The sequence below is a fragment of the Rutilus rutilus genome (assembly GCF_951802725.1).
Source record: "Rutilus rutilus genome assembly, chromosome: 17".
NCBI lineage: Eukaryota > Metazoa > Chordata > Actinopteri > Cypriniformes > Leuciscidae > Rutilus > Rutilus rutilus.
Window position 1 is genome coordinate 31883478 of NC_140230.1, and position 25652 is coordinate 31909129.

General features: G+C 37.3%; 1 protein-coding gene across 1 annotated transcript in view; it reads left to right on the forward strand.

The window, feature by feature from the left end:
- Positions 1-24141, forward strand: part of syngap1b (synaptic Ras GTPase activating protein 1b) — a 135419-nt gene extending 111278 nt beyond the window's left edge. The window contains 9 exon segments of the mRNA XM_084385433.1: positions 13-218; positions 1477-1690; positions 3009-3584; positions 4309-4752; positions 5812-5988; positions 8237-8448; positions 13041-13113; positions 21424-21633; positions 21635-24141. Coding sequence (XP_084241559.1) covers positions 13-218; positions 1477-1690; positions 3009-3584; positions 4309-4752; positions 5812-5988; positions 8237-8448; positions 13041-13113; positions 21424-21633; positions 21635-21706 — 2184 coding nt within the window. The 3' untranslated portion in view covers positions 21707-24141.
- The last annotated feature ends 1511 nt before the right edge of the window (positions 24142-25652 follow it).

The following is a 25652-nucleotide window of genomic DNA, read 5'->3' on the forward strand; positions in this document are numbered from 1 at the left end:
TTCGTGCCAAAGGACGCTATCATCAAACTCGGACCATTGCCCCGCCTTCTAAATGACATCAGCATGGCCCTCCGTAACCCGCACCTCCAGAGACAGCCCAGTCATCAGACAGACAGACAGCCTCCAGAGAGACAGACAGATAGACTGCTCTCCAGGCCCAGCTTCAACAGGGCCATCTCATCCGAGTTCCAGAACCTCATGATGAGAGACCTCAACAGGTAGCGTCTGGGGTCTTTATATGCACGCGTTATTTGTGTCACATCGCAGCACCTTGGAGAAGAGAGGATCTTCCAAAACCTAGTTAGTCTGCCTAATATTTTTAGGAGTCTATGCCAGGGGTTTACAAACTGGAGAGGAGATGCAAACGAGTGCTAAAAAAAACATTTACAGGATTTAATTTCTTTACTGTTTCATTCATGCTTTCTGTTTTTAAGCTTTTTATTACATTTTACATTTATTTTTTTTGTTTTTGTTTTAGTACAATAACTATATGAAAGACAGTTATTTAATTTAGGAAACATGTTGTCTATAATATCACACTTGTATTGTATTTTATATTAAATATTTTTCAAACAGTACAAAAAAACATTTTAAATAAAATGTATAGATATTATAAAATATAATAAAATAATATAAAATATTAACCCTCAAAAGAGGATCACCGTATTTGGGGGGATGCAAAGCCACCTACAAGTAAATAAATAATTAAATATTTATTTATTTTTGTATTGTATTTTATTTTAGATTTTTTTGTTTTTTGCATTTGGATTTTCTTTGCCGTCATCTAAAAAATATATATTTTTTCATACTTCTGCTTCTGTCAAAGTAGGGTTATTATTGTTAACTTTAACTAAAAAAAAAAAACATTTGATTTATTAAAAAAAATAAACATTAACTGAAATAAAATAAAATATAAAAACTTACAATTATTTTATTTCAGCTAGTTGCCAACATTTCTCATTTTTATTTAGTTTAACTTGAAGTACTAAAATAACTAGAACTAATTAATAAAAACTATATAGACAAACTAATAAAATGACAAAATTACTAAAGCTTCAACTAAAACAGAAAATATACAAATAAAATCTACTTTAAAATATTAACAAAAACTATATGATAATAAAAAAATACAGTATCAAAGTTTATTTTATTTATTAATAAAATAAATAATCAACTACAAATCAAATATCACATCATATGGCTTGCTAGGTTTTGGAACTGAGCTTGGAAACACTTTATTGTGATACTCCCTAACCAACTATACAAACTTTTCAACTACTACCCCGAACTCTAAATAGTCTACTAATACTCTAATGAGTTAGTTGACGTAGTTGACAAGTTACATAGAATGTCTAAAGTGAACCATCGAAATAAAGTGTAACCCTGAGCTTAAGTGAATGTCTTATGGAATATTGCTTCTGGAGAAAATGAGCATGGAAACTCTTTTCCTTGTCAACTTTCTCATATCTCATACAGTTCAATCGATATCACTCGCCTGCCCTCTCCAACCTCTGCCATGTCCAGTGGCGGAGCCCCCCCATCCCGAGCTGGAATAGGGGGTTTTGTGGATCGCGATCACCCTCACCGAGCCTCATCTAAAGAAGTTTTCTATGTTGCCCGTCCCCCGTTGGCCCGCTCTAGTCCAGCGTACTGTACTAGCAGTTCTGATATTACTGATCCAGACCCAAAGGTAAGTCCCAAAAGACAGTGGTTCTGATTGGGTGGGGTGTTCTGCTTAAATAATATCCCCTTTCATTTAGAATTCTTTCATGACAATGGTCAGTGCTGTCTGGTCCAAATTCTCATTTGAATAACAGCTCACTCCCTAGCACACGTTTCCCCAGCTTTTCTGAGGGTTCGCTTTGTTCCTGTCGGAGAAGGAAGCGCCACTGACCTGCTCACTGCATGGTCAAATACCACCCAAGCATGGAAAAGAGGGCTACAAGATGATGTGGGTGCAGTCAATACATAAAGAGATTCTTTACGTTAATCTTCCATCACCATTTAGGATTCAGGGTCCTGACATACAAAAAATTATATTTCACCCAAAAATGAAAGTTTTGTGATTATTGTATCCTGCACTTTCATGTGCAATGTTTATAGTGACAAGTTTTCAGAATGTAAAATAATGATATATTATAAAATAGTTTAAAATCGAATAGAGAGAGAGAGAGAGAGAGAGAGGGAGAGACAGATTTACTTTATTAATTGAAACACAAATGGCACCTGTCATGTCAGGGTTTGCCTCAGACTGACAAAATACCATGTTTAGTTCATTTGATTTTTGTCATCCATTTCTAACAAGTTGATTTCTCCAACGATGCTTCGTACGTCGTTGTATGGGAAACGCACCCCAGGACAGCTTGGCTTCTGTTTTTATATTAATATTTATTATACAACATCATTTTTTGCAGATGCTGTAAATTTAACCTAAAAAAAACGTACCCCTGTATAGACTATAATCAATTTTTTTTTTTTTTATGGAAAAACCTTTTACACAAGCATTAAACAATGTAACAATGAAACATGTAAATGAACCGTATTAAAAAGATGGTGCTTTTAATGTCCATTTTGAATTCAGTTAAATAAATTATTCTCCTGTAAAATCAAATGTTACTTATTTATTACTATTATTTAAATATAATATATATTATTTAAACAATTCAATATAATTTTTCTTGACATTATTGCCAGGACAACCTGGCTTTTGTTTTTTATGTTATTATTTGATTTGATTTGACAAACTGTATAAAAAAGAGCTGCATAAAAAATATGTTTTTACATTCCACTGAAAAAAGAACAGCATATGACAGAGTAAATAATGACAGAAATTTCATTTTTGGGTGAATTATTCCTTTTAACCCTCAAGTTCACTCAGTAACATCACTCACATGCAGTCAAGCCACATGCATAAACCGCCCACAACTGCTGCGCCCGGCAGGTATCTGCAGCGCTCTCGCCCGTAGGTTCTAGGTGTTAATGAAAGCATTTCTATGATGGACCTCCAGGACTCAAGAATGAACAGCGTCTCTAACCTGCAGTCTATGGGGGACATGCTCAACTCTTCCCAGGCCTCGATTGCCGGCCTCGGCAGCTACGGTGGGCTCGCGGCCTTGGGAGGAGGCCTAGGAGGTCAGCTGCGCGCCGGAGGGCGTATGTCGGCCGGATCCGGCGGTTCCAGCATGTCCGGAGGTCTGAGGTTGAGCCAGCTGAGCCAGATGGGAACCACCACCGACTCTCTGTCCCAGCAGCAACAGCAGCAAGCCGCCGCGCTCCGCTACCCCCTCTCCTTCCAGAACCCTCTGTTCCACCTCGCTGCTGACGGGCCTCAGATTCACCACCAGCACAGTCGAGCCCAACCTCCTCCTCCTCTCCTGCTGGCCCCTGAGCCGGACGCCTCTCACCCAGCGTACATCCCGCAGTTCGCCCATGGTGGTTTCTCCCGAAGCGAAGACCTGTCCACCCTCAGACCCGGCCCTCATCTGGGTCAGCCGAGCATCATTCACTCCCACAGCTACAGCGACGACTACACCCGCCATAACCAGAGTGACTTCAGGGGACGCCAGCTCTCGATGCACATGCAGGTATTTTCTTGACCATCGTTTTGATCTTAAAAAGGACCTATTATGCCCTTTTAAGTCTTGATGTTGTTTTTTGGGTTTATTAGAATAGGTTGTCATGCTTGAATGTTCTAAAAAGACATTATTATTCACATATTTGACATTGTTGCAGCACCTCTCTTCCCAGTCTGTCAGTAACGCTCTGTTAGTTCCTGTCTCTATGAAGCCCCTCCTTCTGAAAAGTGCAGTGTGCTCTGATTGGTCAGCTAGACTACTGTGTTGTGATTGCTCAAATACTTTGAGCATGTTTGGGAAATGCCACGTCCCTTACCATAACCGCCAGTTTCAACACACTACTAACTAACTCGACCAGGCCTCATCCTCTTTTTTTTGCCTTTATAACACAAGGAATATTGTGACGTGTTCGTTCCCAGGAGAAAACTAAAGACTTCAAGGCACTTTGTTTTACCTTTGTTCACATTCACTATATAGTCCACAAATGTTACAAATGTTGACATTTGCATCTTTTGTCTATGGGAATCAAAACAAGACTTCATACTTTCATTGTGAGATGAATCCAATCCGCCCGTTAAAAACAAATCCATTAGCGTCTTTCGTCCCTAAAAGCATAAAATCTGTCAAATATTGTTATATTATCCATTGTTTACATCAAATTTCTGAGTAAATTGATTTAGAAATGAGTGGCAGAAATGAAGGTTGTTTATTTAAGCATGTGTCTCATGACCAGGAGCAGCAGCAGATGGCAGGCATGGCATCGCAGACCGGCACATCTCATTCATCACTAGCCACGCCTCCTTCCACCGTTCAGCCTGTCCGTCAAAGCTCCATGGCTCCTCCCACACAGCGCATGAAATCGCAACCCTCACATCAGCTTTCGGTGAGTTCTGCCGCCGCCGCCACCCCTGCAGCAAAGACCAGGCCACAGAGCGGAAACCTGCTCCAGTCCCCGGAGTCTGGCTTCGGGAGCCGGCAACAGGGGCCCCGACAGCAGCTGTCCGTAAAAGACAGCACCCCCCCGGGCCTGCCCCATCAGCAGAGCTCCACCAGGGAGAGCCAGGGATCCCAGGGCTCTCAGGGCGGAACGCCACAGTCCACACAGCAATCGAAATCACATAAGGAACGCCAGCAGGTCCAGCAACAGCATCTGCTCAAGCCTACCATGAGCAAACAGGTGTTCAGATCAGAAAACTCTTACTCTACCTGTTATCAATGTCTAGTATTTCTTCAGCTAGATATTTCTTTTTGTGTGTGTGATCTATATAAAATTCTTTTTAAAAATCATTTCCAGTCATTTATGATGGAAAGTCATGAAAAAAGTGTAGAATTTTTCAAAAGCCACCAAATTGGCAATATTTTCATTGTAATTTTAACAAAATATTTTTTGTAATCAGCAATATTTATCACACCACAATTTATCCATCTGAATGGAAAACATAGTGATAAATGTGGTTATTTCAAATAAATATTTACCACTCAGATAAAAAAAAATCAGTTTTGCAGATTTTAATAATATTTAAATGTTTATTAAAGTTATTTACTAGATAATATCTTGTTAATTGTACTTTTCACAATTTTTTTTATTTTTTTCAGCAATATTAAGGAATATTTATCACACACAAAACTTTTCACACGTGTGTAGATTTTAGAGAAAAATCTGCAGAATTCTGTGAAATGGATTTAAGCATACTTTTTTTTCAAATAAATTAATACTTTTATTCAGCAAGGACGCATTAAATTGATCAAAATTGGCAGTAAATGCTTTTATAATGTTACAAAATATTTATAGCTGGGGTTTTTTAAACCTTCTATACATCAAAGTATCCTTTAAAAAAAAAAGTTCACATAAATGTTAAGCAGCACAACATTTCCAACACTGATAATAATACTTTGCCAACAATTGTAATAATAAGAAATGTTTCTTGAGCAGCAAATCAGCATATTAGAATGATTTCTGAAGGATCATGTGACACTGAAGACTGGAGTAATGATGCTGAAAATTCAGATTTGACATCACTGGAATAAATTACATTTTAAAATATATTCAAATAGAAAACTTTTTTTAATTGTAATATCATTTCATAGCATTACTGTTTTCAATGTATTTTTGATCAAATGAATGCACCCTTGGTGAGACAAAAAACTTCAAAATCTTACCAACCCCAAACTGTGTAAATATTGCAACCCAAATGCCTGTTTCCTTACTTACATGATGTTTTGCTCTTTTCCGCAGGGCTCTTCCCAATCTCCTTCCACTCTCAACCCCACGACCCCAGCCTCTGAGCGGACCGTCGCCTGGGTGTCCAACATGCCTCATCTTTCTGCTGACATAGAGAGTTCCCGCATCGACAGAGAAGAATTCAAGCTGAAGGAGTATTCCAAGAGCATGGACGAGTCACGTCTGGACAGGGTGTGTTTCTCTGTTTCTCAACCAGATACAGTCAAACCCAAAATTATTCAGACACCAGATATCATTGTTTATATTTTTTTACTAGTGGGTGCAGGACACTATAGTTCATTTATCTAAGCGGGGATAGCAAAATAAAGTAAACTGTGACATATTATACCCAAAACTTAAAAAATTAAAATTTATACAAATTTGGGACCAAAAATTATTCAGACACTTTGATCTGACCAAGTTTTGCTTGAGGCCACATTTACACATAGCCGGGTATTTAGAGAAACGAATATTTCTCCCCCTCCGTTTTCAAAAATAACATCGTGCACACAACATCGTTTTCAAAAAAGTTGTCGTTTACATCAACCCGCATAAATACGCCGTCGAGCAACATCATAATTATGCCAAACCTATGGGCGGCAGTGTAGGGAGAAGGATAAAGCCATGCAAGCCAATCAGAATCCTCAAAATCGACAACAACGAATAGCACGAGCGACTTCCAGTTCCTTTCAAAACAACAGACATGGCGCGAGATTCGTTTGTGTGGACAGACAGCGAGGCAAATGCAAACAGGCCAAAAACGTTTGCACAAAAGTAAAAATGAGTACCACCTTAACAGCATCTATGACCGAATAGTAGCCAAACAAACTCTAAACATAGGACGCTCACATGACGTAAGCATTTTCTGGCGCATAATGTGACGTTTGAGAACCTAAAACTCCGTTTCTCCCAGTTGACACGGCAACACATAACCGGCGTTTTCAGAAATCTCCACTTTGGCCGGAGTTTTTAGAAATAATCGTTTTCTTGGATAAAAACGGCGTTTTCGTGTAAATGACAGGCCAAAACGCAGGGAAATATCTGCGTTTTCCCATCGTGTAAACGGGGCCTAAATGTTTTTTCTTTAATTGCTAATGCGACCTTTTTACACCACAGACTGAACAAAATTAAGCATTGCTTGTTAATTGATTGACCTAAATTGGTATTATCTAATTGTGTACTTAATTTAACAGCTGACAGCTATTCAACCTAATTCATTTGTGAGACAGTCTAAACAAAACCAGACAAAACCAGTGAAATATCAACTGATTTGATAACTCTGAGTTCTTGTCATATTTTATTACCATTTTCTAAACTATAGCGAATAAACTGTGATAATGTGAGAAATGTTGAAAGTGTCTGAATATATTTTGGTTTGACTGTATATTAGCTATGTGCTTTGGGTTTATTTTAATTAAGCCAACAGATATTGCCATGCTAGACGGCTGTTGTGATGTGAATGTTGTGAGCTTTGAATTACAATTACTTCTTGGTCCGAACTCGAGCCTGATTCCTCTGCTTGTGCAAATGAACTCGTCTCCGTATACCAAATGTCCCAAGACACTCAACTGACTGAGCGCAGTTGTGTCTCAGCACACAAGTGTCAAGGAAATGCATATCATGTCTTTCACCTTGGCAACAGATGGTGCCTGATTTATGCATTATTTAAATATAAAATGAGAATGAACAGCCTTTTGCTCTAAACAGACTACAGGAGAGAGCAGCATGGGCTTTCAATCAGGACGTCCTGACTGTTCTTTACCCTCTGTTCCCCCGTCTGGATGTTCGTGTAGAGGTGACACACAACCTCTTTTCATTGCTTCTCAGTGTGCCTATTAAAGGACAGTTTCATCTTCAAAATTGCTGTTATGAATCAGCACTTTCTCATTCCCATGTGGTTTGCAAGGAGAATTTGTTCATTTGCAGTGACTGTAGTTGCCCACCCAGGCAACATTTTCATGCATGAATGACGCACTCCTTGCGGAAAAGCTGTAGGGAGCAAAATCGTGCTTCCTTAGAAGTTGCAAACTTTTGGCCAAAATCTGAAAGTTGCTCATTACTGGAAAAACCACACTGTTTTGAAAATGGCTGAACTACAAAATGATAAAAACAGTCATTAATTACTAATCCTGATGTCATTCTTAACCTGCATGACTTTCTTTCTTCGCACAAAAGATGTATTTTTGAAGAATATCCTGCCCTGGATATCCTTCAGAAATTTACTTCTTTTTTTTTTTCACTGAAGAAAGAAAGGATTTGGAACAGCATGAGAGTAAGTAAATGATGGCAGAATTTTCGTAGCATCACCACTTTTAGTTAGTCACTCACCAACGCTGGACACTAGAAGTTGCTTAATTACCTTACTGTCTCAACGAAACGTCAAGAGTGTGACATCTGCTGGGATAACATGCCCGCTGTCCTCATCTCTTGTCTGGTGCAGGTGCGTGAATACGAGGAGGAGATCAACTCTTTGAAGGATCGTCTGATGATGTCACACCGTAAGCTGGAGGAGTACGAGAGGAGGCTGTTAACTCAGGAGCAGCAGACCAATAAAATCCTGCTGCAGTATCAGAGCCGACTGGACGACAGCGAGAGGAGACTGAGACAGCAGCAGATGGAGAAAGACAACCAAATTAAAGGAATTATTGACAGGTAATATGAAAAAAAAAGAGGCTGGAGAAACAGCAGTGGTCACGTGATCACACTCGCTGTGCGCTACGCTGTACGCTTCCTTCTAAGCTCAGTCGACGATGACCCCTTATGTAATTCTGTGTAGAAATAGTGGCCCCAAAAAGTATTTGGACGTTTAAGCCAAACTTAAAAATGTCTGAATGTCATTGCATTAGATAACAAAATATCAAACTATCAAAATGTCACATCAAGTGACATTATTTAAAAGAAATATAGCACACGCATTTCCCGAAAAGAAGCGATAAAACATTATTTCACTTCCATTCAAAAGTTTGGGCTTAGTAAGATTTAGTAAATGTTTTTGAAAGAAGTCTCTTAATGCTCACCAAGGTTGTATTTATTTGATCAAAATAGATTTTATGAATATATTTTAAAATATAATTTATTTCTGCGATGAAATGTTGTTCAGCATCATTACTCCAGTCGTCAGTGTCACATGATCCCTCAGAAATCATTCTAATATTCTGATTTATTGCTCAAGAAACATTTATTATTATTACAAATGTTGGCAAAGTATTATTATCAATGTAGAAAACAGTTGTGCTGCTTCATATGTTTTGTAGAACTCATGATACATTTGTTCAGGATTGCTTGATCAATAGAAAGTTCAAAAGAACAGGATTTATTTGAAATAGAAATCTTTTATAAAAGTCTTTACTGTCACTTTTGATCAGTTTAATGCATCCTAATTGAATAAAAGTATTAATTTCTTTAAAAAAAAAAAAAAAAAAATCTTACTGACCTCAAACTTTTGAATGGTAGTGAAATCTGTTCAAATTGAAGACAGAATTCAAGATTTTTTTAAGGATGATACATGTGTCCACATGCTTTTTAGGGTCACTGTATATATGTTTTATACATTTTATAAGGGGTTTTCTATCTAGAGCGTCTGCCATTTATATACAGTATAGTAGCTTAACCACATCTTTACTCTTGGACTTCTCAGTCTTGTAATTGGCGTGATGTGTGTCATCACAAAGCTGCTTTTTAATTGATGAACTGGGTTTATTTCCTTCCTGTTGTTATTTTGTTTCATTTCATCTTTTTCATTACCCTGTTATTTGGATTCTTTGCGGCTTTGTGAATCTACAGAGACACATCTGCCAATATTTTGCTTCACTCTTAAGAAATGACATCACCCCAGCCCATTGGTTGATGAAATGATGTAACTTCCTGTAATGCAGCATTTACTGCATATTTTGTGTCACAGAGTATATTGCTATTTCAATCCAATTCTAGGAATGAAGACATGGAGTGAAGACACTCAGATGGTGAAGGGAGACCAGGGTTCTTACTCCCAAAAGGGCATACAAATATAAATCATCGTCTCTTCCTTCCTTGGCGTGTATTAGTGCAATACCTTTATGGAATGATCTCCAGAAATCATAACTGATCATAACAGGATGTGTTTGTAATTGAGGCAGTCACATCTGTGCAGTATTGTTAATGCATTTGTCATTTTAAGCGCTGCCGTCCGAGGAAACAAGTATGACATGTGTCATAAATTGTGCTTAAGCTGAAAAGAAATTGCTTTATGAATTGCTAATGTTTAAAGCACTTATTCAGAAAGAAAAATCGCTGTTTTCTAAAGCACTTACAAGGATCATTCATCCATTAATAGAAATTCTGTGGTTATTTATTCATCCCTCATGTCGTTGCGAACCTGTATACTGTCGTTAACTTTTCAATGGAACACAAAGGGAGATTTTTTTTTTACACACAAGCTCCAAAAAGGACAAAAACGCCATAAAAGCACCAAGTAACCATCAACTTTTGTGTTCAACTGAAAAAAGACAGTCATACGGGTTTAAGAACGAGATGAGGGTGTGTAAATGATGATGACATTTTCATTCATTAGGGTGATTTGATCCTTTAATGAGTGTAAAAACTTGCATAGCTGCAATAATAAAGTATTTAGACAAGCCTTTATTTGGCTTCTGCTTATTCGTCTTGAAACAGAAATGGTGCAGGGGATTTTTCTTCCAAATAACCATCATTAATTGTAGCAAAACATCTTGAAAATACACAGAATCGCTTCCTGATCGACCTGCACATGTTCTCTGCTGCACTTCTGTGTTCTATAACATACTGTGTGATGAAAGTGTCTTACTCATCAAAACAGATCATATTTCAGATGTTCATGTTTTCCATATCTCTATGTGCTATCACGAGAACAGCGATCTCTTGTGTCAACCACTCCTCATCACATTTGGATTTCAGTTGTTCAGGTTTCAGTGTTTTGATCATTCATTTTGAAATATGCAATAAAAGCAGATATTTCCAAGCTTCAGAAAGAGGCTTGTGTTTGCTTATATTCAAACAAAAGCCTCGTATATGATTCCTAATATTCAAACTCATGACTTAATTCTCACAAAACCTGTTCCAGGTCATGTTTCAGTCTATAACCAATAGAAAATTGTGTTTGTATATCATTGCACTGCCTTAAATTTATGCTGCTTTTAATTTATTAAATTTTTTTAAAGTCATAATACAAAATAAGTTTAATTCTCTTTATGCAAATTATTTCATGGTGAAATTTGACCTGGATTTGTTTTCACCCTCATAGTTAAATATTAACACAGTTTGGTGAGTGTGCTTTGGTATTATGTTCAATGTAAAATAGCAAGAAGATACAGTATAACATATTAAACATGAGGTAAGTGAGTTGTCATGCTTATGAATATCTTATTTTGTGTGTTGCTGTTTGTGAAATAAACATAGAGATATTAATTATAGATCAGGAAACATATAGAGTTAATTAATTTAGACCTGAAATGAATTTTTAGAAAATCTATTTTGTAATGTGATGTTGATATAAATAATCATTTTGAATATTATGGAATGTTTGCACTGAAATAAGCCTTTTTAGCCTTTTTTGTTTTCCATTGTTAGACTTTCATATATTAAATTGATGTATAAAAATGAGTGTATTCAATAATCTAATACTGTTAGAAAAGAATAACAGACATTGCTTCCCTATAAATTCTTTTAAAAGCAGAAATATAGAGCATAGAATCATATATATTCTGTATACGAGATGATATATATTTAACTCTTGTAGCCAAACTGTGTGCAATAAATATACTGTAGCGATGAAAAATAGCACAATGAAGGTTTATTAATGATTCCCTCTCGTGACCCTTCTGACCTCTGCTTGTGAAATGTGTCTGACCCCATGACCTTTTGTCTGATCTTTGTTAATAAACAATCACATTGTTGAATATAAAACAGGCTTGAGCATATCTTTAATAAATTGGATGCTTCTGTCTTTTTAAGAAATCTTGAAGCACTAAATTTGTTTTTTGTTTTGTTTTTACTTTTGCATTTGAATTTTGTACAAGCAATATAATATATGTACATTTATAAATGTAATAAAATATCCAATCATATTGTTTTAAACCTAAATTGTGGAATTCATTATTTATTAGAATAAATGCTAAAGACTAGAATAAGTTAAGGCCCGTTCACACCAAGGCAGATAACTATAACAATAACTATATTACCGTCCACACCAATGCACGATATCATTCTGTTTATTAAAGCACGTGCTGCAGTTTTGTCGTCTGTCGCTTTAAATGCTCGAACTCATTCTGATTGGTTGTCAATGTCTTTATCGTTCATCCACTAAAACAAATCTTTCTGAAAGTGATTCCACCGATATTGTTTCTCTGTGCCGTTATCGTTATAGGCTAGTTGTGGTGCAGACTCTGCAATTCTTTTATATTTAGAATGATTTTTAAAACTATCTTTATAGTTATCATCGGTCATGGTTTGAACAGGCCTTTTTCTGCAATGAATTAATGTATCTTTCATGACTATTTCATATCAGTTTACATCAAAACAATGTCAAATCTGTCCCCTAAACTGGCTCAATGATACCTATCCAATGAAAGTTTTCATATTTGACCCAGATGCATCTTATTAATATCACATGTACTGTCATGTACTCGTGTCGTCTTGTCAACATAAATCAAACCAAACATCATTCCTTAGAAAGCCGTCATTCACTTGATAATCACGCCACTATCCTGCCCATTAAAGTGCTTCGTTTGGCTGCAACTTGTGCCTAAAAACAGCATCTGATGTGATATCCCGAGAGGAAATGTTCACGTGGAGATATGAAAACATCCCTGTTTTTGTGAATGAAACCGAACGTCGCTTTGATGCGCGCTGGCGGCCACTTCAATGGCGTGTAATTTCTGAAATAAGCTGCCAGTAAGAGCGGCAGCCGTCGTTAGAAGCCATACAACGTGGCCCATTTTCATTTATCAGCTCACTTATTCCCATGGGATGATGGAAATATATCATCATGATATAATATGGTTGATTTTTTTTTTTCTTTCTACAGTATGCTTTCCAGATTGGACCGAAAGCCATTTCAAAGCAAACTAATCCTATTTATCCCACAATCAAAGCATGTCGATCTGATATTTGTGGCAGATGAACACTTATTGTTGATTGTCTGATCTCAATAATGTCTGTGTGCTTTGGAACTAATAATGTCTCCCTCTTTCACTCTTTCTTTCTCCCTCGCTCTCTTGTTTTCCATGAAGACTCATGGCTGTGGAAGACGAGCTGAGGGTAGGGGTGGTGCCTGAGCAAAAACCCAGGATATTCGCAGACCAGGTCTGTCTTCTTGTTCTTTTTCTCTGTGAATATCTCCTGGACCGTTCTGTCCGTTGTTTGCGTGTCTGTCCCTCTACGTCCACGCTGGAATGTGTCTTTGCTTGTTCGCTCTGCCTGTCTGAACGCTTTACAGGACTGCCGTATTATATTCAGTATGTCAGCACTTACAGATCTCAGATTTGATCCACTTGAGGAAGAGCAGCACTGAAGGAAACATCCTGATGCTAAACGCTGGACTTTAGGAAGGAATGCTTTACTGATCAGATGTTGATCTTTTTCTAAGCTCAGGACACTTAGCCCCGGTTTCAAAGACAGGGCTTGGATTAAGCCAGGATTAGGCCTTAGTTCAATTAAGACATTTAGGTAGCTTAGGAAAAAAAACACATTACTGGTGTGTATCTTGAGACAAAACATATTTGAAGATATTTAGTGCAAGTTGCTTTCAGTTAAAACTTGGGACGAGACGTAAGCCTTGTCTGTGAAACTGGGGCAAAAGTATCAACCTTTCCTTGATCTTTTGATATGATTTTTTTTTTTTTTTTTTATGGAAACATACTTTAGCTTTGTGCAAAAAATAATAATAATGTCATAAACCCCAAATTTGAAACATTTAACCACCCATGACTGTCTTATATAACTACACTACCATTCAAAAGTCTCTTCTGCTCACCAAGGCTGCATTTATTTGATCAAAAACACAGTAAAAACAGTAATATTGTGAACTATTTTCTATTTAAATATATTTTATAAATGTAATTTATTCCTGTGATGCAAAGCTAAAATGTTCAGCATCATTACTCCAGTCTTCAGTGTCACATGATCCTTCAGAAATCATTCTAATATGAATATTTATTATTATCATCAATGTTGAAAACAGTTTCAGTTCAGTTCATGAATAGAAAGTTCAAAAGAACAGCATTTATTTGAAATGGAAATCTTTTGTAGCATTATAAATGTCTTTACTGTCACTTTTGATCAGTTTAATGCATATTTGCCGAATAAAAGTATTAATTTCTTTAAGAAAATCTTACTGACCCCAAACTTTTGAACAGTAGTTTACATTAAAACGGGGATTTCAGGGAGATAAAAATATAATAATACAAATATTCAAGATAATACCCCTTGAATAGAGTTCTTTATTGTTTCATTTAAGTAATAATTATTAAGATGGTTCAACTAAATTACAAAGAAGAAAAAACACTGTAAAAAGTGAACAGTTGGATCAAATTACTTCAATTGGTAACACCTAAAGAAATTAAGTTTTCTCAACTTAAATTATCATGTTTTTCACGATAAAACGTGATAATTTAAGTTGAGAAAACTTAATTTCTTTAGGTGTTACCAATTTAAGTCATTTTTTTAAGTTGATCTAACTGTTCACTTTTTACAGTGAATGAGACATTGTTATCACACCAAAAGAATATAAAGCTATAAATTAATGTAGTATATCAGATCTCTTCAATTTGAACGCAGATATCTGTTTATTTTGATATCTTGACAAATCTGAGCACAGTTTGAGACAAGGCTGAGATCTCTTCTGAAACGCTCTTTTGATCATTGGGGTCTTATGAGAAACATTTTGCTCTCCATTTAATCTTATTTTAAGGTATTTTAGAAATGTTTCCAATGAGATAGATCCAAAAATACGTTTTGCATAATTATTGAACTTTTGTAGCATTATTTGCTCAGTGTTGCCTTACCTCGAGTGGAGAAATGTTTAGTTAAGCATTAGCACCTCCAGTAGGGATGTCAAATGCTTCATGTTTTTTTTTCCATGTGTCATCCCTCGCTTCTTTTTTATGCTTTGATTTCTCATAAATGGTGCATCGCTGTACTCTATGTTACAACAAACACCAAATTCTCAGCAGTTCCAGTCTGTGCACACACGTCACTCGACTTCTCTGATCCAAAGCTCCAGCTGTCTTTAAGTCAACTTCCAATGTGACTTTGAAAAGAAGAAAATCAATAATCCTGTTTCTGATGAGATAAGATAAGATAAAACGAGGGAGTTGAGTATGAGCTGCACGTATAACTCAGGGATCAGGGGAAACTGCTGAGTGGACAGAACCTCAGACGAAAGTTCAGCACAGTCAGCATAGATTCTCCTGAAGAATACGATTAGTGTGTGAAAGAAAGCATCTATTAGGTGAAGCTCAGGTGGACGTCTGTAAGAGATGCAACTGCAGGGTTCCAGAAGGAAACATCCTTTTAACATTCATTTAACATGTTTTAACGTTTAAATCATAACATTATATGGTTTAAATTATAATAAATTAGAACATTCTTTAAACTGATGATTAGGAAATCTGCATGAAACGTAAGTTGCAATAGTCTTTTCTTCCCTATGATGATGTATATCCAAGTGAAGCTGCTTTTCAAACACTGGGAATTGATTGGTTGTGGTTTGCTATTGGTCGATCTCATGTGAGTGACAGGTTGTCCCGCCCTCGCGCCAGTAAACACATCATCAGAGAAGAGAAGAGATTTGACTGAGAGAGGGAGGGCAGTTATTTTGATTAAAGAGGTGATTTCAAGGTCATATGAAAAAAAAAAAATGAAAAAAAAAATCACAGATAAATCATTTATGATAAAAACTGCAATATTCCATAAATAAAGCAAGAATTGCTGATTTTGATTTCATGGTGACTTTAATATCAATTAATTTATAATAATAAATAATTTAATATTATACATTTTCTTAATTTTAGGTAAAAAGTTATTTAAATGTGTATAATTAATTATTTGTTTCTATTCACTTAATAATAAACAATTTTAATAAAACAGCTTCCTTTTTTTTAATTATTATAAAAACTCTTCCAAAGCCACTCTGATTTCAGCAAGAGAGAAGTTTGTGTTTGTAAAGTGCCCTGGTATTGTCCCGTAGTTTTTAATGATGCGTCTCTGTCAGTTCTGTGTTTGCTCATGTGCTTGGCAGACGTTCACACGCTGTGTTTGTTTCTGTTCGGCTGTTTTTTTCCCCTCCACTTTTATTATGTCAGGTGCATTGAGCCAGTAGCATGTCCCTGTTCGCAAATGATTAGGATTTTAAGAGCTGAGGAATAATTCTGTGGAATTTTGTAGAGAAGAGTTTTATTTTGTTTATCTTGTAGCTGCATGTTGGCTGCAAAATAATAAAGATGACCAACATGGCATTTAGAGCTTTGTTTGCCTTTTACTTTGTGGTGAGCTGAGGTATGTATGTGTAATTTAGTGGACATTTAAATGTTTGTCTGGGAATTTGTGTGTGTTTTTGTGTGCGTGCGTGCGTATGTCCACATGCATGCCGATCCCGTCTCACGGACACACACTCCCTTTGCCTGCTGTGCACAGGCCCACACCCTCACATACACACCTCTCTGTCCTCTCCTGTGTGTTGATGAGATACGGTGATTTCTCTTAGGGGAGGCGGCAGTCCATCCTAGTGCAGCCCCGCCTTGCACCCGTCCCACTGCGAATGCAAAGGTAATGAATCACCTGACTGTGACCCGCCCACTCCACCTCTGTCTCCTCCCACATCCACCGTATGTACACTGGACTTGTCCACACACATACTGTACACACACACACACACACACACACACACTACACCTCGCCTGCACAGAGTCATATGCACCTCTACTTTCTTTATTCTAGAGTTAATTATACTAGAATAAATGTTGGCTTGACAAAATCTGAAAAAAGACATTTTATGTAGGCCTTATGTAGTTTGAAAAGAGATTTGATGATTAAAAGTTGAGTCTTGTGATAGATAGATAGATAGATAGATAGATAGATAGATAGATAGATAGATAGATAGATAGATAGATAGATAGATAGATAGATAGATAGATAGATAGACATACAGACAGACAGATGTATTGATAGACAGACGTTTAGATAGATAGATAGACAGACGGACAGACAGATAGATAGATAGACAGATGTATTGATAGACAGATGTTTAGACATAGATTGATAGATAGATAAACAGACAGATGTATTGATAGACAGATGTTTAGACAAAGATAGACAGACAGATAGATAGATAGATAGACAGACAGACAGACAGACAGATGTATTGATAGACAGACGTTTAGATAGATAGATAGACGGACGGATAGATAGATAGATAGATAGATAGATAGATAGATAGATAGATAGATAGATAGATAGACAGACAGATGTATTGATAGACAGACAGATGTATTGATAGACATGTTTAGACATAGATTGATAGATAGATAGATAGATAGATAGATAGATAGATAGATAGATAGATAGATAGATAGATAGATAGATAGATAGATAGATAGATAGATAGATAAACAGACAGATGTATTGATAGACAGATGTTTAGACAGAAAGATAGACAGATAGACAGATAGATAGATAGATAGATAGATAGATAGATAGATAGATAGATAGATAGATAGATAGATAGATAGATAGATAGATAGATCCTGAAAAAAAACAGTGCATTATTCCTACCAAAAGTAACAAATTACATTACAATTAGTTTAATGGAAATTAATGCATCAGCTAGTTTTTATTACTTTTGCATACTGCAAAAAAAAACAAAAAAATAAACATTAAAACTACGCCAGATTGATGAATGTAATGACATCATTTGGATACAAGTGCATTATCAAATGCTGAGTATCATGAAAATCATTTTTTGCTACCATTCATAGATTCATAGAGATGCTGTCATTTTTGGGAGCTTGTTTATTTGTTTTGCAGGAGGTTTCACCTCACATCCATACAATATGCACATAAAATCTGACATAAAATAGAGGTGAGCAGGGCATATGGCTCAGTGCAAGGCGAAGGACTTCTTGTCATCTTGTCCATTCTATCTACATCATCACCATTGCACTTTGAAACAGATGATGATGATTTCTGGGAAATCTCCGTATCTTTCTCCGTGCCGCCCTGACAGGAGTCAGGGGTGGGTTATCAGCGTGCATGAGAACCCGGATGAGTGTGAATGTGTGTAGGTGTTCATGCTTCTGTTGCGGTGTTTTAGAGCGCTTCTGGTGGTTTACAGTAGAAGTATTTGTGTAGACATTTGTGCATTAAGTGGTGTAGTTTGTTGCATAGAAATGTATTGTTCATGGTTGCATTAATAACTCATTTTTTACACAATTTCTTTTGGGTAAATTAAGACATGCAACGTTCATGTGAAGCAAAAGGCCGGATGAAAGTGAAATGTGAATGTGTGCGGTGTTACTCGATGTGTTTGATGATTTAGTTTGCTTTAGATGATGTTTTAAAGGTTTCTACGTGTGATTGCATCAAAAGAGCTGTAGAAACACATCAGAACGTATTAACCCTTTCTTTTGAACCTAAATTACCTGACAGACCAATTCAACCAGGACTTCGATTTGACCACCTAAAGAAAAGCAATGGTTCCAGACAAAAGTGACCGTCGTATGAGTTTCAGTTCTGACAGAGATGCACCCTTTACTCCTGTTGTCGTCATCACTTGTCTTTGTTTAGTGTTGCAGCTAGTTCCAAACCTCCGTTCCCCAACACTAATTCCATATTCATTCTCAAATACTAGGTTCTGATTGAGAAGAGAAAGAAATTGCACCATAACGGAGTCAGACTGACTTATGTTAGCAAAGCTAGCCACTTCGCTAATGTAACAGTCTGGAACCAAAGCAAATTCCTTGGTGTTAAAAACATAGAACCTATTAAAGTTGAGCCATTCACTTATAATTCAAACATAAATACCAGGTGAGTATATTTAGAATGGTAAAGCATATTATCACCAAATGTTGTTGTCATGTTGTTTTGTTGAGTTTATCATGCATTAGCCTCAGCTTTAACCTTAGGTTGATTTAACTCCAATGTTTCCACCCCAATCCAGATTTCACTGAAAAGGACTGAACTTGATGAAAAACACACTGAGCATGATTTAGATATAAAATGAGCTGAGGCTGCTTTTGGCACTGCACTGCGCCTCTGTAGGTAAGATTAGAGGATAAGAGCAAAATAAAAATGGTGTCTCCACTATATGAGAATCTTAGCCCAGCTACACATAACAAAAAAATCCCTTTTTTTGTGCGTGTGGCAGAAATGGGCTTGGGGTTGTTTTCACGCTTTTGTTGCAGAGCGGACCCAAGTTCAATACAATTTAACCAGCAATTATAATACACTAGCTATGAAACTGTTGCGGGCCCAATGTAAATATAGAATTTAAAAAAGTGTTAAAAACAGAATACTATATCTGACCTGTAATATATTAGCCAAAGTGTTATATAAATATTTGAGTTGATAAAAAAAAAAATATTACAAAATATTCAGATGCATACAAATATACTGATAGATAGAGAATTTAGAAAATCTGATATATCATTTGCAATGCTTTCAGCGTGACTCTTTCTGCAAGTTACATAGTTACGCCAGTAGGTGGCGACAAGTGACTGTGTTTTCTGTGTTATGAGTGATTCACTGAATCTTTCTCTACCAATTCGTTCAAAAACACATATTCATTTATGCACAAAGCAAGTAAGCTTCTTACGAGGGAGTCATTGAATCATTCACTCAAACGATTCATTCAAAAACACGAATTCATTCAGGTACGAAACCAGGGCTGCATTTAAGTCCACTTTTTTATGCCCTTCCCTTGCTAACGTTGCACAAGTGCCCACTGCTGGTGAAACCCTCGCAATGGGTTTAAATGGAACGCTCTAAGCCCTTGATAACTTGTGGGTAAATTAAGTGCGAGTTTCTGTTGTGACGTCACAATTTTGTTGCATTGTGGTCTATGAATCTGCCTGAAGTGTACACGCTCCCTCGGTTAAAATCGAGAGGTCGAGGGTCTGTCGAAATGAACTTCCCTCGTCCACTTTACAAAGTTGAATGCACTTCAAAATGGCGGCGTGTAGTTTGCAATACGTTGTATACGAAGCGCACACTTCCCTACTATATAGTAGGTGAAATTCAGTATGTGTGAAGCAGTGAGCAAAAAGTGCCTGGATGACCTACTACTTCTGGCGAGATTATGAAGTGTGCATACGATGGACAATTGTACAGTTGGAACCAACCGAACTCAGGTTCGAACCAAGTGTGGAAACTCCCTGAAATTCTAAATAGTGGATTTGACACTGTTTTGGTTTGAACAAGTAAATTTTGATATAAAATATCAAAATTGTATAATCATGCAATATAATCCAAATATAAACTACTTTCTATAAAACATTTATAAGATAGTAAATGGATTGACAATTTGTTCCCTAGAGTCATTTGAGCTTGCATAACACTGTCAGGCACATCTTCACAAGGCAGACTGTCACAACAGTCCAGATATGCTTGTGATAGCAGAACAAAAAGCACCTACATTCCACATAAATATTCATTCTCACTTCCTGTTCTTTTCAGTTGATCACACTTTTGCATCAGTTGCATGCTCAGTATAAGTCTATTGTACTGCACTCAGACACTGGAGTGAGTGTAGTGGTGGGGGTCATATCATGAGTCATCAAATTTTCTGATCTTTGAGGTCAAATAAATGTAAACATTGGGACGTTAACATTGCCACTTTACATATAACTGGTAATCTATTTTTATGCTTCCATGAGAAAAATTGAATGATCCAACATATATTTTTGGACCAAAACCGAACAAAACAAAAAATTGATTAATCATGATTAATCACATATAACATAACAGTTTGTGTTTATATAATATGTGTATGTGTGTGTGTATACACATATATGTATGCATATATATATATATCTGTGTATATACACAGACACGCGCGCGCACACACATCAAGATTAATTGATTTGACGGCTTATCGTGTTATGACCCCTTTAATGCAAAATTAATATTAAATAAATAAGTTTCTCTTCTTACTTAAAATCACATTTTGGGAATATTTACCCCAAAAAATCCAATATTGAATCGTTCAGTGTCACTGACAACCACTCTGGTCTTCTGCAGTGCAACCTCACAAGAGCACAAGTGTATCAACAGCATTTGTAATTCCCTCCTCATCCCTCTCTCTTCCTCTTTTTTTGTGTCTATCCCTCTTTCCCTGAGCGTTTCTATGGAAATATTTCATTCCTCTGCTGTACAACTCATGCTCCTGTTTTATTCCTCCTTTACTGCTCTTCCAATCCCTCATCACCTCAAATCTCTCTTTCTCTCTGTGACCTTCCTGTTCTGCATTTCCCTATCGATCAACTTGCCATGGGAACTCCTTTGCATTCCATTTGCCTTTTTTTTGTGTGTGTGTGTGGAATCTTCATCCTTCCATCCCTCTTCCTCCGCCTGCTCTCTTTCTTCTCCTCCCTTTTCCTCTCTCTCTCTCTGTCTTGCTAGGAAAAGCAGCTTTCCGCCTTGGGTTCAGCAGACCCCGGTGTGAGTTTTGGAGGAGAAATGACCAGCACTCCTGGCTTTGTTGGAGTCTCCCCCTCGGACAAATCCTCCACCCGATCCCCCCTGAATGGAATCTTGTCCTTCCCGTTAGCCCCCCCTCCTCGTTCTCTTCCTCACGCACAACTCCGGCCAAACGGAGAGCTCCCCGGCAACTGAAAAATCAGCAACAGCATCGAGGGCAAGTTTGGAGGGGGAGCAGGTCAATTACAACGTTGACCAAATCTGAGAACATTTTTAGGAATTCCGAAGAAAAAGTCACATCTTTTGTCATCCGCATTATAAGGATGTTTTTTTTTGTTTTGTACATTAGACTGAGGACAAATGGGAGGCGGGACATTACTTGCACCATCCAAAACAAAAGGGCTCTCCATTGGATCCGATATGTTATTCCGACATCACTTTTTCTTTGGATCAAAGTTAAAAGCCCCTTGCACGTACAGTACCTCTGCCACCACGTCATCCAAACCACTGGAAAGTGCTTGGTTCAGTTTCCAAGTTTTTGACTGAGCTCCCATATTGCGTAAAAAAAAAAAAAAATCCCAAGAACGGTGGAAAAACAAACGTATACGTATGTTTCGAAGTGTATAGAGATCGAAATTTGACCCACGAACACGCATCAGCTTTGTCTTGGGGATTTTGTCTTGTCATCTGCCTTCCCTAGTGCCTTTCTGTATCTCTAGACAGGGTTTTCAAACGAACACAAGAATAAGGATGGCAGAATTACAGAAATGGTTGTGCAAACTCCACTCGCTTCTCGAGATTGCTCATTTAGGAGAGATTGATGTGTTCTTCTGCCTCAATGTAATGCTGAAAATGTCAAGTTTGGGAATCCGACCATGGCTCGGGTTTTTGTGGACAATGTCTGGAAAGTGCTTGTGGTCTTTGAATTGCCTCACTAGACTGAACTTGTGCAATGTTTTCTCTTCTCAATCTCAGAACCTATGTGTATTTAACTGGTGCTATGGATTCACAAAGCATTGCTCTGTGTTACATCACCACCTCTCATTCTGTCATCGTCCTAACCGTTCATATACAGTATGTCTTCGTCCTCCCATTCATCTCCTTACAGGCCAATTTTGATTTCTTTCAGTGTGTGTGTGTGCGTGCACAGCGTGAGGTGATCTCTGTCAGGTCAAAAAACCTTTTGTCTTTTTTCTTAAAACAAAATGCTAGGCCAGAATGCAGGTTTGGTCATAAGGCATTTTTTTATACTGATGCGGTTTCCTCAAAATGGCATGATGCGAAGAGAGCTGATATTTCAAATAAGCAGAACTTTGTGTGTGTGTTTTTTTTTTTTCTTAAAAGACATTTTAAACTCAACATGAAAGTCAACGTGAAAGCAACCAATTTTTAATCCATTATGTGACATGGTTTTGAGTATAAAATAGATAAATTTGAACTTTTAGGAATTGATGGGTATAATGGATTTTGGTGGCTGAAAATTTAATTTAAATGGATTTGTGATTATTTTTTAAGAGGTGGTGCACGTTATATTTTGTTAAAAGATTATGAAAACAACCCTGTTTTTAATATAGAATACCATGCACCAAATCATCATAAAAAATAAGATCAAGATTGTGCATTGAAAAAGTAAACAGGGACTTGCACCAAATAATCATTACATTTATGCATTTGGCAGATGCTTTTATCCAAACTGAATTCAAGGTATACATTTGATCAGTTCATGCATTCTCTGGGAATCGAACCCATGACCTTGGCTTTGCCATACCGTACTGTTTGAGCAACTGGAAAGCTACAAATTTAGGAAAGATCTAGTTAGATAACTGACTTGGTTTGTAAAATAATCAAATCTTATGTACTGTACAGAAATATTGCTAGCTATAATTCTTCATTTAAGTATCACTGCCATCTGGTACTGATTGTATACCTCATCGTTCACTACAGCTTTCGTTTTATTGTTTGTTTTACGATTAATCAGTTCATTGTCATGTTTCTACAGACTCAAGACATTCTCGTGGCTTCGCTGACACAAGTCATTCATTTGTAACCCAATTCATTGCTGATTGCCTTGTTGTTGCATTGAAAAACTACTCAAGTTCTGTATGTAATACAGCTACACCAATACAGCAGGCCTAGATGAGAGCAAGGAAACATAAATCATAACTGCACAATAAAAACACTGAGCTGTACTGTAATATTTAAAGGTTGGGAAGGCACTAGAGAGGAGAATGGACTGATTGCCATTTTAGCTTTTTAGAGCTTCGAGGGCTATCTTTAAGTGACTTCTACACCATTTAGTAATAATCAACAGGCAATTTTGTTTATGTCCCAAAAGCGGTTGAGAGAAATGGGATAACAGGGTTATCGGCTGATAAATGTGCCATGACATGAATATACCTCAGACGTAAAATCGAATGACTCAGGTAAACTTTCAATTGCCTCACAGTTTACTGCAAACTGAAAAAAAACACATTTTAAGTTGACCTGCCTGTTTTGGTAGTTAGTCCATTTCTTCTCTGAGATTAGTAGCAGTGATTGGTCAGCAGCTCATCAAGCACCTCCTCTTTTCCCTGCATCTCCAGCCAATCACAAAGCTTCATGGAGGACAATCTGGAACCTAATTGGAGGCCTCACCAAGGACATTCTTCAGGCTGGCCGATGTTTAATTCCAGAGTGCTGTCACGCGATTCGGTTGGTTGACAGAGGGGAAACTGAGGCTTAGACTCAGTGCCAGAGCCGATCCAAAGAAAAAAAAAATAGGTTCCCCTCCTCTGACGTGCCCTCTCTCTGATATAATTTGATGTGATGGCAGTTTGGGATGCTTAACATCCGTCAGATGGCTTCTGCGTGCCTCTTAACAGTACGAGAGATGACGTCGCATGCAGCGCAAGTGGTTCGTTGAGAGAGTTGGAGAGGTTCTGTGGATATGATCCATCTCAAAGGTGCTGTTTTTTAGGTTCTTTACTAACTACATGTAGGATATTGAACAATCCTCTACTTCTTCTCATTATGATCTTCATTAGCTCTGCCTGTCATGCCTGCCTGTGTCTCAATCATGTCTTTTATTTTGGGGAAACAGAATATGCCCAGCCTTTTCTTCTCAAGAGACGCTGATTTGTCCTTCAGCGGATTTGGTTAGAGGCTGGAAGTATCCGAACTTTTGTTTCCTGGTAGTTTTCTACTACTTGACTGGACCTCACCCAGATGAAATCACATATTTACATGCTGGTAATGTGAGACAAGAACTGAAAATAATCCTTTTTAGATCCGTGAATTTATGTGACAATCTCCTTGCAAAGAAGTATCGACAACCTGTTATTTTACCTGCTCCCCCTCTCCGCATTTTGCTACGTCCCGGATCCTCGGCAACTCCTTTGTATGTGAAAGAAAGATGGATTCTTTTACTTTTGAACTCTCTTTTGTTTTGCTGTGGAGTTCTTGATTTCATGAGCGACACTGTTTGGATGTGGAATCCTCTTGTTTAGAAAACTGGCGGTCGAACGTTTGTGGGTAGTTTTGAAAAGCGAAGCCAAGTTGCTGTTTTAAATTTAACTTTATTTCCTTTGGATGTCATTGCCGGGCAACACAGACATTTCTCTGCTTCCTTTTTACACCACTAGACAAAAATATCAATTTTGAGAGATCATGCAGGTCGAATAATGTTGTGGGTGACTGTGTGTATATACAGTGTGTGTACAGTTTTTGTGTATATACTGGATGTATGGTTATACAATATAAATATATATATATATATATATGTATTTGTACATAAGGTATGTTTGTATATGCAGTGTACAGAATGTGTTCTTTTACACCGATTTCCCTTTTTCTCAATATGTGGACAAGAAAAAGCATAACAGAACTTTGTGGGAATTAAAACTCATGTTGGCGACTCGTCGACGGATGTCTTCGAAGCACTTTTTGCTCAGGCTGATTGTACGAAGTCTGAAACCTACGATGCGTCGCCGTGAGTCCGCCACGTGGTTTGCCAGTCTAAAGCTTGCACTCATTTTCTCACTGATCGGGGTGTTTTGTAACAGGTTCTGGGTGACCAAGCAATGCTTGTACATAAATATATAGCCTAGGCTTAATACCTACCGTATGTATGCATATATCAACTTTTCCAGACATAAGTCACCTGCTAATCTTTGCAGCTTTTGCATCTCCTCTTGCTTTCAATTTCAATGCGGTGCCGTGCATCAGATGAGTTT